Source organism: Typopeltis vanoorti, chromosome 25, assembly GCF_054136105.1.
Source record: "Typopeltis vanoorti isolate ZY-2024b chromosome 25, IOZ_Tvanoo_1.0, whole genome shotgun sequence".
Classification (NCBI taxonomy): Eukaryota; Metazoa; Arthropoda; class Arachnida; order Uropygi; family Thelyphonidae; genus Typopeltis; species Typopeltis vanoorti.
Window position 1 is genome coordinate 27,391,128 of NC_143573.1, and position 18,725 is coordinate 27,409,852.

At 36.3% G+C, this 18,725-nt stretch overlaps 1 protein-coding gene across 2 annotated transcripts in view; it reads right to left on the minus strand.

Annotated features, from left to right (window-relative positions):
* Positions 1 to 18,725, minus strand: part of LOC150092619 (epidermal retinol dehydrogenase 2-like) — a 152,492-nt gene that overhangs the window by 53,175 nt on the left and 80,592 nt on the right. The window contains exon 4 of one of the 2 annotated variants that reach the window (XM_090414575.1): positions 8,736 to 8,805. In XM_090414575.1, the coding sequence (XP_090270701.1) occupies positions 8,736 to 8,805 (70 nt within the window). Of the gene's footprint in view, positions 1 to 8,553; positions 8,806 to 18,725 lie in introns of those variants that run through there. The other variant, XM_090414576.1, reaches the window with a different exon arrangement.

Sequence of the window (18,725 nt, forward strand, 5' to 3'; positions counted from 1 at the left end):
ATTTTCAGAGCATCTCGTAAGTGTTAAGTCCAGAAAGGGGAGACAGTCGTTGGATTCAAGTTCACAGGTGAAATTGATTTTCTGATGAAAATTGTTGAGGTTGTCTAAAAAGAGGTTGAGGTTGTCGAAGCCGTGTTCCCAGATGAGGAATACAACGTCAATGTGACGATACCATATTTTAGGTTTAAGACTCGAAGAATTATTAGTTTTTTTCTTCAAATTCCTGAAGAAATATATCAGCAGGAATCGGAGAGAGCGGACTGCCCATAGCTAAACCTGAGTTTGTTTATAAATTTTTTATCATATTTGAAGTATCATGAGTTCACACAGTGAGAGAGTAACGAGAAAAAATTTTTGGATACTTTCATCTGGAGAAGGTTAAGAATCTCTTGAGTAGGTACATTCGTAAAGAGGGAAACAATATCGAAACTTGCCATTAAATCTGATGTGTAGTTTGATGTCTTTTATTTTAGAGACAAAATCAGCTGAGTTTTTTATACGAGAAAAGGAGGCGATGTATTTTGAAAGGTTGTAAGTAAGGGGAGTTTATGCCTTCAACGATTGGTCGTAGTGGAGAGTTTAATTTGTGGATCTTAGGGAGTCCATATAACCTAGCGATTAGAGGATGAATCGACCTAAGGGAAAGACGGATGTTTCTTGGCTCTGAGGTGGTTTTCAATAAATCGTTGGTTCTATTATGTAGTTCTTTTGTATGATCACTATTTAGTTCAGAGTAAGTGTCAGTGTTAAGAAGTTCCAAAATTTTGTTATGGTAATCCGATCTATTTAAGATGACAGTAGCATTCCCTTTGACTGCAGGGAGAACAATGATGTCATCATTGTATCTCAAATTTTTGATAGCTGATCTCTCAGAATGAGAAATGTTGTCAGAAGACGCTATTGCATGAATTATGGCGAAAATAGCTTCCATACGAAGAAGGTTTGCCTCGTGAATAGGTAATGAGGATGCTGCTTTTTCTATCTTAGTTAAGAATAGTTCTTTAGGTATTGAAGTAGGGGCGATAACAAAATTGAGACCTTTAGCGAGTACACTTTCTTCTGCTGTAGAGAGTGGATGGGAAGAATTATTTATAACAACTTTTTTTATGAATGCAGAATTGAGATTGTAAGTGCGACGATCTTGCATACATTTTAGAGAATTAAATTTTCTGATTAGATTAATTTTATTAGTGTTCTAGACTTTAGAAGATCGTAGAGCGCTAATATTTTTTAAATTGTTCCAAGATGAAGATTCTAAAGAAGTAGATAAACGGCCTTCAAGAGCGGTCTTCCTAGCAAAATAACCAGCCAGACTCCGTTTGGTATCAAAAATCCGTTTGGACAAGAGTTCCAATTTAGCTTTGTGGAAAATTCTTTGAGTTCTAGTTGTTGTAATGGACTCTTTAAAATTAAGAAAACAGGGAATAATAGAATGGAACTTACATCTTTTGAGAAATACTAGTCTGTTAATGAATAATCCAATGGTCCTGAGATTTTTCTGATAATCTTTGATGAGCAAAGGTACTTCCTCGTCATCAGGAAAATTGATATTAATGTTCATTATTTACTCGGTAGAACTGTATTTAAAAAAAGGAAATTAAATGACTCTATTATTATTATTATTATTATTATTATTCCTGATACCTCCAAGGAGTCCGAAGACTCATCGCGGGAGGACATCTTCAACTGTCTCTACACCTTACCTCTACTACGAATCAACGCCATCTATCGCCCACCTCCAACACCACCACAACTAGTAATTTTTGTCTGTAAATTGCGTGTGTTCTGAAGGGCCGATTTGTATGTATGCGGGATGAAAAACCCGAGTTTCCGGGAGAAAAAACCCTGCTACCTCCGTATGAGATCGGCTAACTCACCATCGATTGAAATCGACCAGATAAAGATTCCTCCCGTCGATAAAGATTCCTCCCTCTATACCGAGAATGACAAGTTTAATGTTAAGATACAACTAGTTACGTTGAATACATCAACTTCTTCAGGTATCACTGGCAAAGAATTAAATAAAAAATAACAGAGACATGATAAAATACATTAACAGATCTAGAAATAAAACACACAAGTACATTTACATTTAAAAGAGAGGAATGTGTGCTTGAGTTCCAACTGATATTGACTACATGTGAGAGCTGGCGTAAGTGCGCCAATATTGGATAGTGGCAACGTGTGCGTCAGGGATATTATAGCTAAGGCTATTGTTAATATGAGATGAATCAAGTGATATTTCTCTAGATTCAATTATTTTTCTTTCAAGTTCATCATAGCACACATGGATATTAGGAGTTAGTGGGCAGTCTACAAGGTGTTGGCGGCCCTCATCCGAGTTGATAGAGAAGAAAACGTGGCTAGTGAGAGCGCTGGCTCTGGTTCTGTGGTAGGAAATGTCTCTTTTGTGTTCTTCCATGCGTAAAAGGATGGATTTAGCTGATGGATTCTGTGTGATTGGCCTGCCACAATCACACAGAATCTTATAGACTCCTGGATACTGAGTAGGGAGATGTTTCATTTTAGGTGTACTAAGTATGGAACGAAGTTTAGGAAACGTAGTGAAGCAAGTTTTAATGTTGAATTTCTGGAGCATTTTAGCAAGTTTTGGGGAGAGAGGGAGAGAGAGAGAGAGAGAGAGCTGATGTATGGTAAAGAAATAAAAGCTCTTGGTGGAGAAGAATCTTCAGCAGCAGTTGAGCGGCGGACAGAGAGAAATTTAGTAATCTTCTTAAGAGAGAATCCATTGTTAACAAAAGACCTTTTGAGAAAATTCAGTTCGTAATCAATTTCTGTTTCATCTGTAAGTAACGATCTGGCTCGATGTGCCAGAATTGAAATGATACCAAACTTTTGTGGAGGGTAGTGATGGGAAGAAGCATGAAGGTATCTTTCTGTGTGAGTGGGTTTCCTAAAAATGGAGATTTTGATATTTTCAGAGCATCTCGTAACTTTTAAGTCCAGAAAGGGGAGACAGTTGTTGGATTCAAGTTTACAGGTGAAATTGATTTTCTGATGAAAATTGTTGAGGTGGTCTAGAAAAAGGTTGAGGTTGTCGACGCCATGTTCCCAGATGAGGAATACAACGTCAATGTGATGATAACATATTTTAGGTTTAAGACTCGAGGAATTATTAGCTTTTTCTTCAAATTCCTGAAGAAATATATTAGTAAGAATCGGAGAGAGCGGACTGCCATAGGCTAAACCTGAGTTTTGTTTATAATTTTTTTTATCATATTTGAAGTATCATGAGTTTACACAGTGAGAGAGTAAGGAGAAAAATTTTTTGGATAGTTTCATCTGGAGAAGGTTAAGAACCTGTTGAGTAGATACATTCGTAAAGAGGGAAACAATATCGAAACTTGCCATTAAATCTGATATATAGAGTTTGATGTCTTTTATTTTAGAGACAAAATCAGCTGAGTTTTTTATATAAGAAAAGGAAGAACCACAAAGGTACTTTTGTGGTACTTCCTTTACTTAAAACTTACGAGATGCGCTGAAAATATCAAAATCTCCATTTTTAGGAAACCCACTCACACAGACAGATACCTTCATGCTTCTTCCCATCACTACCCTCTACAAAAGTTTGGTATCATTTCAACTCTGGCACATCGAGCCAGATCGTTACTTACAGATGAAATAGAAATTGATTACGAACTGAATTTTCTCAAAAGGTCTTTTGTTCACAATGGATTCTCTCTTAAGAAGATTACTAAATTTCTCTCTGTCCGCCGCTCAACTGCTGCTGAAGATTCTTCTTCACCAACAGCTTTTATTTCTTTACCATACATCACTCTCTCTCCCCAAAACTTGCCAAAAATGCTCCAGAAATTCAACATTAGAACTTGCTTCACTACGTTTCCTAAACTTCGTTCCATACTTAGTAGACCTAAAATGAAACATCTGCCTACTTCTCCCTACTCAGTATCCAGGAGTCTACAAGATTCTGTGTGATTGTGGCAGACCATACTACGGCCAGACAGCTAAATCCATTCTTTTACGCATGGAAGAACACAAAAGAGACATTTCCTACAACAGAACCAGAGCCAGCGCTCTCACTAGCCACGTTCTCTTCTCTATCAACTCGGATGAGGGCTGCCAACACCTCGTAGACTGGCCACTAACTTCTAATATCAATGTGTGCTATGATGAACTTGAAAAAAAAAATAATTGAATCTAGAGAAATATCGCTTGATTCATCTCGTATTAACAATAGCCTTAGCTATAATATCGCTGATTCACACACATTGCCACTATCCAATACTGGCGCTCACGCCAGCTCTCGCATGTAGTCTACGTCAGTTGGAACTCAAGCACGCATTCCTCTCTTTTAAATGTAAATGTACTTGTGTGTTTTATTTTTAAATCTGTTAATGTATTTTATCATGTCTCTGTTATTTTTTATTTAATTATTTGCCAGTGATACCTGAAGAAGTTGATGTTGAGCAACGAAACTAGTTGTATCTTAACATTAAACTTGTCATTCTCGGTAGAGAGTCATTTAATTTCCTTTTTTATATATCACTCCCATATTCTGTTAATTTGCAGATAAAACTGCAAATTAACAGAATATGGGAGTGATCATTTTATTTTATATCAGATTAGTTTGGGATGGTTGGATATCAGAATTAGGATGGCCTTCTTCCATGTTCTTAATACATCATTTTTCTTCACACATAAGGTAAATAGTTTTGCTAAGATTTTATAGATCATTTATCCACCTACTTTTAGATGTTCAGCTATAACTCCATCCTTACCTGCAGCTTTTCCGTTTTGCAAGCTTTGGATGCTCCATATAACTTCTTTTGGTTGAATCTGTGGCACTTCAACTATATCATAGTTTTCTTCTTCATTTAAGTCATCATCCTGATATAATAATGAGCAAAATTCTTCAATTATTTTTGCCATAGCATATCTATCTCTGGTTATGTTCTCATCTTGTAGTTTGACTGCAATCATCTGTTTATTGCTGTTTTGAGACTACAGTTATTTTCAGTTGTTTGTTGTATGAATTTAAATTGAATTTTCTTATTTCTTCTGTGATACATTTTCTGATCATTTTGCACAGTTCAGTGTATTCAATTTTATTCTGTAGGTTATTTGATTGTTTCATTTCTCTTCATTGCTTCATAAGCTGTTTTGTTTCTTCAGATATTTCTCAGACGGAGGTAGCAGGGTTTTTTCTCCTGGAAACTCGGGTTTTTCATCCCACATATAGTCAAATCGGCCCTTCAGAACACGCAATTTACAGACATAGAATACCAGTTGTGGTGGAGGTGGGTGGTAGATGGCGTTGATTCATAGTAGAGGTTCGGTGTAGTGGTTGAGACAGTTGTAGTTGTCCTCCCGCGATGAGTCTTCGGACTCCTTGGAGGTGTCAGGAATAATAATAATAATATTTTGTCTTGTTTCTGTTCTGTGGTACTAGCTATTTCAAGTGAGCATTGTAAAAGGTTTTGGGTAATAATGTCATTACTTTCTGATGGATCAGCATTGTCATCTATAATAAGATGTTTAAATCTATTGTTTAGTTCGTGTTGGAATATATCTTTTTTAATGTTGAGTTTGTGTACATTATGTTTTGCTTTGATCTTCAAAACATTTTTCTTCTTTTTTTTTTGGCAGTTTAGTTGGATTTTACTGTGCACCATACGATGGTCACTTCCAATGTTGAAGGTGTTTATAACAGAGCAGTCTTGAAAGATGTTTTTCTTATTGCTCAGGATAAAGTCAATTTCCCTAGTTTTTCCATTTGGACTTTTCACTTCCACGTCCACTTCCTATGTGTTTTTTCTTGAAAAAAGAATTCCTAATGTACAGGCTTTCTTTTCTACAAATTCTATTAACCTTGCTCCTCTATCATCTCTCATGCCATATCCAAAATTTCCCATTGAGCTTTCATCTGATTATTGTAAAATTGGATACATCATGATGAAAGTCTTCAATTTCTTCATTAGTATGACTTATTGTTGTTGCATAGACTTGGATGATCTTAAGAGTGTATCTTTTTGAGATTTGAACAACAATACTTGCTATTCGATTAGATATACTGTCAAATTCTATTATGTTGTTCTTCAGTTTTTTGTTGGTCAAGAATCCAACTTCACTGATTCTTTCATTATCTTGGCCTCTATAATATAGTATATCTCCATTTTTTAATTGAAGAATTTCTTCACCATTACATCTAACTTCACACAGTCAAAGAATGTCCCATTTAAGTCGCTTTAGCTCTTCAGTTAGTTCAGTCCGTGCTTCACTGCTCACAGTCTTACAGTAAGTTCCAAGGTCTAGTTTCCAGTGGCAGTGTGATCTGGTTACCTGGGAATTCTTAGCACCCTCTGCTTTCATGTTTAACTGCCTGCTGCTGTAGGTAGTAACAATATAGTCTCCAGGGTATGAGGACCATTTTATTTCTGTTTGATTCAACTTGGAAGATTGCGCCACAATTCACCATGCTGGCATAGTATGGGTTGGTGAATGGCAATAATTTCACGTGGGATCGCCAGTCCCAAAACCACTTTTATATATATATATATATATATATACATATATATATGAAATATATATATATAGAAAGTATTTTACCTTGGGTATAATAAATGTTAAAGATACCAAGCTATTTTTAAACCTGGTTTTACTCCATTTCCCAAGTAAGTCAAGTTTGCGCCTGCAAGTATTGCAAGTCTAGCTGACCCCACATGTAGTGCAAGTCAAGGCAACTCGTGGTAAAGGTGGATAAGCTCTGATCACTATTCTTAATATTTACCCTTAATACAAAGCACATCTCCTGGAGGAGATGTATGATGCTATGTATTAAAGGCAAGGGGCCACTACCCAGACCGGTTTCGACCTTTATTGAGGTCTCATCAGTGGGAGCCAGGCTAGAAATACCAAGATTTTAGTAATACAGAGCTTATAAGTATTTTACCAGAACAAGTTACCATAAGGTGTTTTAACCTTATTCAATAAAAATCTCAGGATGAGAGATAGATGTAGAAAGTATTTTACCTTGGGTATAATAAATGTTAAAGATACGAAGCTATTTTTAAACCTGGTTTTACTCCATTTCCCAAGTAAACAAACAGACAAGTAAATCAAGTTTGCACCTGCAAGTATTGCAAGGCTGTATATATATATATATATATATATATATACATATATATACAGAGTCCATCAAAAAAATATATACACACTTCAGCAAAAGAAATACCTGTATAAAAATTGTAATACTAAATTTATACAGACATCAAGAGATGAATACAAGTTACCTTTGACTTCTATAATTACACGAGGTGATCAAAGTGGTTACCATTAGCGTCCAGACTCTTATTGTTACAGCGAACTACTGCTTGGGCAATGTTGGCCAAAGTATCCAGTGGGATCGGTGCTCATGCTATTTCAATTTCTTTCCGAAGGGCCACCAGTGTAGCTGGTTTTCTACGATACACTACATCCTTTAGAGTTCCCCATAGGTAGAAGTCCAAGGGTGCTAAATCAGGAGAACGTATTGGGAACTCAACTGCACCTCTTTGTCCTATCCATTGTCCCTGCAAACTCTCATCAAGGTAAGCTCTCACGTCTCAATGGTAGTGTGGTGGTGCATCATCTTGGTGGAAGAGAAATTGATTATTCCCATAAAGTGCATGAATGGCAGGTAAAATGGGTGTGTGTGTGTAGCATGTCTGGGTACACTTGACCAGTAACAGTACCTTCAAAGAAGAATGGTCCTATTAAACCCCTAGATGACAATCCACACCAGACATTGAGCCCCGGTAAATTGACTGCCTTGTCCACATGAATGCCTGGATTTTCTGGAGCCTTCTTTATGTGCAATTGTTAGGCATGTTGGAGGTTGTGTTGCAAAGTCATGCCTCCATCATCGTTGAAATTCATCAACATTCTCAAATTTGAAATACCACTTTAAAATGGTCTTGCATTCCTCGAACGACAATCGTGCCTCAGCCATTTTATTTGACTGTCCTACTGGTCACGTGTTGATGCTAATATATATGTGAGTAACGACATCTTTTGAGAGAACATTATACTACACATTGCTACCATAATTCGATCCAACTTCGAAAAAAGTCCATAGATGACATCTGTTATACATTTTTTTGATGGACTCTGTATATATATATATATATATATATTTTTTTTTTTTTAATTTTTTTTTTTTTATATATAGAGATCGTTTACACACACGCACACAAAGTGTTCTTCACAATGTAATTTTCCACTCCTAACACGATTAGTAATGACATTTGACTCCCCCTCAGTTCCTGCAAATTAATAGAATATGGGAATGATCATTTTATTTTATATTAGATTAGTTTGGAAAGGTTGGATATCAGGGGATCAGATGTCATGCAACTTTCCAAATACTCATCATCATCAGGAGCTTTATAATCTGAGTGATTTTTGATTCCATGTTAGTCATTTGTGATGAATGAAGAGTGAAAATATTAATTATGAAGCTCTACTATTTTAAAGAATAATAAAAAAAAATCAAAGTCCAATTAAATGTACTCTGAAGATGAAAATAAAAGCTGAATAGTAGAAGTAGTTCTTTATGTAAAACATAAATGTCATTAAGTGAAAGAAATAATATACAGCAGTTATTAAATTAGAAACTCATTTCCTAAAGTAGGCTTCCTATATACACTTCAGCTCAATTCTTTCAAAATATGTACTGTGGATTATTTTCATGCTGTCTTTGCAGATCTACCTACAAAAGAATCCATTGTCTTATAACCACCAAGTGTGTCATACAAAACTGTTAGAGATGTTGCTGGCATCATCCTGCAATAGTAAAATTACATATTATGAGATGTTGCATCCATAATCATGTTACATAGCAATTCAGTTATAATTCTATGATCTACACATGTAAAACTCTGCCTTTAAATAACTACTATATAGTTGTAGTCAATAATTAAAATCAGCCAGCATGAACATAAATTCCTAACTAAAATAAACTTTTTTAAAATTTATTTAAGCAACAAGTTGTTTAAAAAATATAGATTAGTAAGTTTTAACCATAAAGTAAAAAAAAATAAAATCAAAATGAACTAAAGAAAAAAAGTATATTTTATAAAGTGTGAAGCTCTGATTTAAAAAAATAAATAAATTGAAGGAATGCAAGTGTCAAAGTTTGATAAATTAGAGGAGAGAATATATGATAGCAATTCATAAGTCACTCAAGGGATTATAAAGTACAGACAATGAACTTTTAAGAAATGAACAATTTGTATTTATGAACATTGCACAGACTAATGAACTGTGACTACCAATTCATTTAATGATAGAAACCCCATGCTTATGCACATTATATGATGCGTGAAACAAGTCCTAATTCCATTCCCTTTTTATGCCAGTATATAGTGATATTATTATTATTATTATTATTATTATTATTATTACAGGCAACTACAAGGAGTCCTTAGACTCATCGAGGGAGGCCCTAAACATCATGTCAAGAACAACTATTCAACATCCACACAGTATCTATCATGCTTTGCCTTGAATTCATTCACAGTCATGGCACCCACAACAGACTCTGGCAGCTTATTCCACTCATTCACCACTCTCCAAGTAAAAAACCTAGTTCTAACACCCTTGCTAACTACACTCTTGCTCAATTTCCATGGATGGCCCTAATTCTCTCACCACCAATCCTGTTCTGAAAAATATCCTCTGAATTAATCTTATAGAAACCCTTCAGTAATTTGAATGTCTCAATCATATCACCCCTTTTCCGACTATCAACCAATTTCTGCAACCCACAAATCTTTGACCTGTTCTCATAAGGTTCATTCCATAGACCTGCTATCATCTTGGTCACTCGCCTCTGGATCCTCTCCACCTCCTCCCCATCAAGAAGAAACCCTGGTGCCCAGATCTGGGCACAGTAGTCAAGATGGGGTCTTATCAAAACTCGATACAGAGGAACAATAACTTGCTTGTCTCTGCTCGTCAAAGTATTCTTCAGTAACCAAGTGATATGATGAGCTGATTTAACCACTTTTGCAATGTGCCCCCTAAACTTCAACTCTCTATCCACCCAAACTCCCAAATCCCTGGCTTCATCGATCTCCTGGAGTACAGTTCCACCAATATTCTTCAGTTGCTAAACATGTTTCACATATTAACATGCACATTTTACAGAGATGTAGTGATTGCAAAAGAGCTAAAGTAGCAAAAAAAAAAAAGTCATTATCAAAGTTTGAGCAAAGAAACAAAAATTTGTCATTATATCTACAATGCAAGTTTTGTTCAGTTCATAGTTATTTCTAAAAACAAAAAAATCATTTTCAAAGAAATGGAATAATGCTGCGTAACAATTTGGATTTAAGATCAGAACACAAAAATACCAATGCTTAGTTTTCTACTTGCAAAGGCTAATGTTAATAGAGAGTTGGCTGCTACAAACATACAAAGAAATTAAAAAAAAAAAAGAAGTGAAAGGCATTCATACATAATGAGCATTCATTCAACTTACAAACATTTCCAAGAATGCATTATGTTTGTAAGTTGGGGTTCACCTGCATACTATAAAGTACTGAAAAGGGAAAATGTTTCAAATTGCGGGATGGGAGAGAAAGGTCAACCCTGGAATAGGAATATAGTCATGAGTGGAAGGTCTTGGTTTTTCATATGTAATGAATTACTAGTGGGAGTGGCAAGGGATTTTTCAATGAATGAGACTGCACAAGTCTTCACTCCATAGAGATTTGTTAATAATAGTAATAATTAGATCTTAACTCCAACTGCAGATATACATCTTCACCTATAGTCTTGTCCGTGCGGTTAGCCTAGTGGCTTTGCGCTTCGCAACCATATGCCTGGGGAAGGAGTGTTCTGGGTTTGATTCCCGTCACCGACATGAGGAGCTTAAGGATCTTCCTCAGCCATAGCCAAGTTAGCTGGTCTTGGGCGTGGACAGCAGGGTTTTTCTCCCCAGTTTATCTGGGATTTTTCATCCCACAAGCAGGCAAACCAGCCCTGTGAACACACATGGATCTACAGTCATAAATACTTAAAGCCCCATGAGGGGGCTCAACTCGCCCCAATAGGGAGGAAACTCCATATGAATAAATAAAACCTATAGTCTTGGACTATTGGGGCAATGTAAAAGTGAGAGTCTTGATATATAGTCTCTCCACTTGTTTATGCCCTAGGATCTCCTTAACAGATGGAGAACAAAGAATTAGTCCATTTTTCTAATATTATCTATTCCAGTAATTTTAGGTCACCCTTGGTGTTTTTTCCTAGAAGTCAAATCCTCAAGTGCTATTTCAGGTAAAATATCAGATCTTGCCACATGGCCTGGCTACCAGAGCTGTTTTTGACATATTTTAGTGATGATATTTTCTTGTGTTCTTGGAATGGAACATTTTCCTCCTAATCTCATTTTGTTACACATGCAGTATATGGTATCTTGTAACACTTCATCTTGAAAGAGAGTAACCATTTCTCATTTTCCCTTAGCAGTGTGCAACTCTCACATCCATAATGTAAGACAGAGTTAATAAGGGTGTCGATGAAGTAGTCTTGTAGATGCTGTTTACTATTGTCCTTCTAAAGTGGCTGTAACCTTTGAAGGGCAACAGTTGCTCCAGCAGTATGCACTTTAATATCATATTTGAAATGGCCATCTGTGTGGTATATTTCCCAGGTAAATACTTCCAGTTTTTCATCATTAACTAAATTTTTCATAGGCTCTTTGCCTGAAGATACCATTTTTGATTTGTGAATACTGATCTTTAATCCATAATCACTCGGTGCCTTAGAAATTCTGTTTGTTAATTCTTTTAACTGATGTTCATTCTCTGCAACTAAGTCAGTGGTATCAGCAAATCTAAGGTTATTGATTTTTTTGCCACTGACTAATTCTAATACTGCTGTTTTTCAAGGCTACATTTATTACATATTCCAAGTGTTGGTGAAAAGAATCAGTGAAAGTATGTAGCCTAATCACACCTTCTTTTCCATTGTGAAAGGCCTGTTATAGTTGCCATTGATTTCTATTAGCATTTCTGAGAAATTGTCAAGTTTTAATTAGGTATATTATTTTGTTATATGTTCCATATTATGTTGATCTTCTCCACAATGCCTCATACCATACTGAATCAAAAGTCTCCTGTATATCAATAAATTATGACAATGTTTTGTTATGCTCAATATATTTTTTGACAGTAAGATATATTGTAAATAAATGGTCTATTGTACTCTTATTTTTCTGGAATCCTGCTTGGTGCTCTGAAAGTATGTATGTATGCTATTTTCCTCTCAATTCTAGAGAATAGGATTTATAGGAAAATTTTGCTCGAGTGACTGATTGGGCTGATAGTTCTATAATTGTTACATTTTGTACTGTTCCCTTTTTTAGGAATAGGAATCAGAATAGAGGTGCACTAATCACTAGACAATGATTCATTGTTTTAGACATCTTGACAAATTTTGAACAATATCCATTCTATCCCTGCTTTCAGCTTACATTTATGCCTGGCACTTTTCCCACCATCAAAAAATTAACTACCACTTCTCTTCTCTTAAAATAGGGAAGTCTCCATCCATTATCATTTGTATTATGTTTAATGTCAAGTTGAGATTTCTCAAGGCTCTCAATCTAGTCCCTTAATGTTCTTTCTCTTTATTAATGATTATTTTTGATTATTAAAGCTATTGCCTTTTGAAAAAAAAAAAGTTAGCTGTGTAATCATACCAACACTGCAAGATTTCATTTCTGCAATTCACTATAAGTAGATTTGCTTGATTGATAATAATCAGGTTTTTTAACTCACATGCAACTATTTATTTATACTAGATGTATTTCCTCTACATGTTTCATCTATGTGACTAACAGCATCATTGGGAGGTTACTTAACATAAATAAAAAAAAAATGGCAAATAATTAAACATTTACCAACAGCAGTTAATATCTATAGTTGAAAAGACTGGAATGATAGTCTAATCATGAGTATCATTAGGCATGTTATGCGCAGTCTCTCCGTTATTGTGTAAACTCTGCATGTGATTGCTGGCATAGGACAGGTCTTTAATTTTACAAATGTTAATTAATGATTTCCAGATGTCGTGAAGGATCATTCCTTGATCAGTCTTTTCAACTATAGATATTAACTGTAGATGGAAAATTTTAATTTTTTACTGTGTTTTATTTATGTTAACTAACCTCCCGATTATGCTGTTAGTCATATAGACAGCAAAACATGTAGAGGAAACACATCTAGTATAAATAAACAATTGCATATGAGTTAAAAACCTGTTTATTATAAATTACTGCAAGATTGCATCCTTTCCAATCAAAAGTGTGCCATTTTCATCCTCAGTTGACCAATTAATGTTAGTAAAGAGTTTTGTTAATCTGATTATCATTTGGATTTCTGAAGTTGTTTCTTGGTACACTATTTGATCAAAAGTATCCGGACACCTCTGTAATTCGTAAACTGACATCTAGATGTCACTACGACCTCACTTACCAGTATAAAAGGAGGCACGGAGCTGTGTGTTGTTCAGTGATAAGACGTACAAGAAGAATGGATAGGTCAAAGGAGCTCAGTGACTTCGAAAGTGGACTAGTTATTGGTTGCCAGATCAGTCAGAAATCTGTCAGAGACATTTCAATCCTCCTCAAGTTGCCCAAGTCAACTTGAGGAGGATTGACCTGAATCCCATAGAACACTTTAGGATGAATTAGAACACCGACTTTGCTTCAGACCCCAATGACCCACATCACAAACTGCTCTGGCTACAACTCTTCAGGAAAATTGGGCTGCCATTCCTCCACAAACGCTCCAACACCTGGTAGAATGTCTCCCTGGCAGAGTTAGAGCTTTCATAGAAGCAAAGGGCGGACCCACCCAGTATGAATGTCTCACTACTGGAAAGTGTATCACATCACAGAGAAAGTCTGATTACAGTTTTGCATAGGTGTCTGGATACTTTTGATCAGATAGTGTAGTTCTGCTTCATTCTTTTCACATTTTCAAAATCAGTTTGGTTTTAGCTGGTTTTTTTTTATTTTATTTCTTATTGTTTTGATTAGTTCATAATATTTTTCCCTACTGTTGTTATCCTTGTTTATGCTTGATTTTAAGATTCTCCTTTGGCCACATAGCTGTAAAAGGTATTCTATAATCAAGGTTTTGATCATCATGCAAGATTTCTATTACAGTGTCAACTGATTCTCAATTTTCTCTGAAAAAGAGTTTGTATTCATTTTCAGCACTTCTGATTTTCTAGGAAAGTATTCAAGGCATTATAATATGGAATTTATATTGCTCTCTGATATCATCATCATCATCATCATTTAGTGTTCTGTCTCTTGACAGGTCCAATGGTATATCTTAGCAAATTCTCTTTCTCCAATTTCCTCTGTCTCTTGCTTCCTCTTTCATTTCTTGATATCATCTTGTGCTCATTTGGTTGCTTTCCTTCAATTTTCCCTTCTATCATTCTTTTCAGTAGGCTGTCTCCTCTTAATACATGTCCTATCCAGTTATGCTTTCTTTGTTTTATGGTCTTTAGAAATTTCTTTCTTCTTCAACTCTATATAATACTTCTTCGTTGGTAATTTTTTCCGTCCACTTTATTTTCTCCATTCTTCTCCATAACCATATTTCAGATGTCTCCAACATTTTAGCTTCTTTCTTCCCAGTTGTCCATGTTTCTGACCGATATAAGGTCATACTCCAAATATAACACTTAATAAGATTTTTCTTTAAATTTTTATTCATTAATTTTTTTCTTTTAGTTCCATGTCACATTTTCCATTTTCTTGTATTATACTACAAAGGTATTTGTATTGTCTCACTTGCTCTACACTTACTCCATTCATCATCACCTTGACACTTCCTGGTTTCCTGGAGACTCTCATCACTTTTGTTTTCTCTGTGGATTCAGAATTGGGTTGACAACAATGGTATTATTTTTCATGGACAGCATGGATTTACTAAAAGGTCATGTTTTAATAATCTACTTACTTATTACAATAAGGTGACTGCTTCCATGGACAGAGGAAAAGGATACACAGTAATATACTTAGATTTTGCAAAGGCTTTTGATAGATTACCACATGATAAGTTGATAGTCAAACTAGAGAGGACGGGGTTGGATATTAGATTGGTGCATTGAATTGGAGACTGGCTATCTGATAGGTATCAACAAGTTGTGTATGTGGGAGCGATATCCAGGAAAAGGAAAGTCACCAGTGGAGTACCTCAGGGGTCTGTGTTAGGGCCATTACTGTTTAATTTGTATATTAATGATATTGGTGAAGATTTGGATGGAGATATTCAGTTCGGATAATGCAAAGTTGGGACGAACCATGAAAAGTAGAGATGATGTTGTGGCCTTAAAAGAAGACTTGAATAAATTGAGTGATTGGGCACAGAAATGGGGATGTGAGTTCAATGTTGCAAAATGTAAAAAAAAAAAAAAAAAAAAAAAAAATCAGCTGACGCCTTTTTATTCCCATATATAGGGAGTAGGAGAGGCCGTTTGCAAAAGGTAAGGTTTTAAAATTTGGAAAACAAAGATTGGATGCAGAATTTATGCTTAGTGAGGATATATTGTTGGAGGTGGAGGAAATAAGAGATCTGGGGATGATAGTGGATAAGGATATGAAATTTAGGGGACACACAGCCAAAATTGTGAAGACAACACAAAGGTTTCTGGGAATGATGCAGAGGACACTGACATGTAGAAGTAGGGAGATTCTTGTTCCATCGTATAAAGCTTTGATTAGGCCACACATGGACTATTGTGCCCAGATTTGGTCATCTGGTTTTCAGAAGGTCGAAGAGATGTTGGAAAGGGTCCAAAGGCGACTGACTAAGGTAGTTTCTAGCCACTGGAATGTCGAATATGAGAAAAGATTGAGGAGATGTAATTTGCAGAGTCTGGTGGACAGGAGGAAGAGGGGAGATATGATAGAGACCTACAAGTTAGTAAGGGGTTGTTATAGGATCAATGCTGGAGAAGGTCTACAGAAAATAGTGGGAGATCAGGGTAGAACCAGAGGTCATCCCTGGAAACTGTATAAAGAGGGTGTGAGTAGGGGAGTGAGAAGCAGGTTTTTTTCGTGCAGAGTTGTAAATGATTGGAATACCTTGCCTGAGAGTGTAGTGTCTGGAAGGAGTTTGAGTATGTTTAAGACACGGTATGATGAGCTGTGTGTGTGTGATAGAAGGACCTCCCAGATGAGTCTTTGACTCCATGAGGTCTTGGAGTAATAATAATAATAATAATAATAATAAAATAGCGTTATTAGTTTAAAAATTGTGCTAGAATTAGAGTATATTGCAGAGTTAATTAGTTTAGCGTAAAAAGTTTGTTTTAAATAGTATTAATTTAGTATTTTGATAAGATACGGTAGATAGGTAGCATAGCACATGGCACCAATGTGAAGAAAGGCAATAGTGTCCAAATCGCTGTCATTGTTTAAAGAATTTAACCAAAGGGAGTTCATTCCAGTGTAAGGTGTGCGGAATGTATGCTGTGCTGAGAGCAGCTGGAGTTTGGTTTGAGAGCGATAGTAGTGGGAAAGTGTGCCTAAAGTGTAATATAAGCGAGGATTGAAAGTGTGTCTCAGGTCGCGAGATTGACGTAGTGGATGAAAGTCAGAGTGTGATAGAAAATTGTGATGTAAGGCCAGATAGCATTGAGAGTGGGTTTAAAAGTGATACAGTTGAAGGTGAGAGTAAAAGTACAGAGCGAGAGAATGGTTTGACTGATATAAAAAATGAAGAGCTAGCTGCAGTAAGGGAGATAGCTTGGTTGTTTGGAGTGATACATAGGACAAAGCAGCAGCTAGAGCAATTACAAAAATGTCTACTGAGAGGGGATCAGCTAACAAAAAGAAGCAAGTGCGAGATAACAAAAATGAGAACATGATTGGGAGTGAAAGAAAATTTAAGGAGCAAGTATTATACAGTGATTCAGTAGTAAAAGGTAATAGATGACAGCTTGACAAAATTGTGCTTTCCTGGTGTGAAAATTAATGATGTAAGTGAGGCTATTAGAGCACAGGACCATAGGGTGAAAGAAATTATTGTAGTGGCCGGAATGAATGATTTAAAAGGTAAAAAATTTGCTGTGAGAGAGAACTTGAAAGAATTATTAGAGGTAGCAAAAGAAAAGAGTGAGCAATTTAAGATAGTGAGTCTGTTGCCACAGTATGACACATAGAGTTAAGAAGGAGGGCCATAATTGCGAATGACTCTATGCATAGGTTATGCAGGAGGAGTGGTGTAGAGTTTGTGGATGTGTGGAGTGAGTTTAATGGGCAAAAGGACTTATACAAGAAGGATGGTTTGCATCTGAATGGATTTGGTGTTTGGAGACTGGAAAAATTGTTGCTGAATGAAGTGAAAGTGGATGTGCAAAATCAGGGAAGCTAGAGCTTTTGGAGGTGGTGGTGGGGGGGGGATAGGAAAGCCAGAGATTTGGCAGTGTTGATGGATAGGAAGTTGAAGTTTAGGGGACACATAGCAAAAGTGGCTAAATCAGCTCATCAGATGACTTGGTTGCTGAAGAATAGAGCAGAGACAAGCAGGTTGTTGTTCCTCTTTATCAAGCCTTGATAAGATCCCATCTTGACTACTGTGCCCAGATCTGGGCGCCAGGGTTTCTTCTTGATGGGAGGAGGAGGTAGAGAGAATCCAGAGGCAAGTGACCAAGATGATAGCTGGTCTATGGAATGAACCTTATGAGAATAGGTTGAAGATCTGTGGGTTACAGAAATTGGTTGATAGGCAGAAAAGGGGTGATATGATTGAGACATTCGAATTACTGAGGGTTTTTTTACAAGATTAATTCAGAGGAAATTTTTCTGAATAGGTCTGATGGTGGGAGAACTAGGGGCCATCCATGGAAATTGAGCAAGAGTGTAGTTAGCAAGGGTGTTAGAACTAAGTTTTTTACTTGGAGAGTGGTGAATGAGTGTAAGAAGCTGCCAGAGTCTGTTGTGGGTGCCATGACTATGAATGAGTCCAAAGAAAAGTATGATAGATACTGTGCAAATGTTGGATAGTTCTTCACAGGATGTTTAGAGCCTTGCTCAATGGGTCTAAGGACTCCTTGGAGTTGCCCATAATAATAATAATAATGGCAATGATGCAGAGGACCCTGACATGCAGAAATAGAGAAGTTATAATGCTATTGTATAATGGCCTTGATCAGGCCTTCCCGGCCTAGTTAGCCGAGTGGTTAGCTTATCCGTTCTCCAGCCAAAAGGCTGCGGGTTTGAATCCCGCCGTTGGCATGGATGTCTGCGATTGTCTGGGAAAATACTATTGGTGGGCAGTAGATGGCATTGGTGGTGGATTGCATGATAGAGACAGAGAGTTGTAGAGTAAACCCTCCCTCGATGAGTCTTTGGACTCCCTGGAGGTGTCTGTTAATAATAATAACATAGATTATTGTGCAGAGATTTTGGTCGCCAGGTTTTTATAGTGATGAAGATATGCTGGAAAAGGTCTAGAGAAGATTCATAAAGGTGGTCATCATAATATAATGGTAGTATTCCCAGTAGTATACCATGTCTGTCAAAGCATATGTTCACGGGGCCGTTTTGCCTGCTTTGAGTACTCTCATGCAGTTTGCATGAGAATACTCAAATTTTATGTTATTTGCCAGAAATACTTGCTTTCAAGAATATGCTCGAAATTCTTATTTTAAATTCAAGTTATCATTTACTT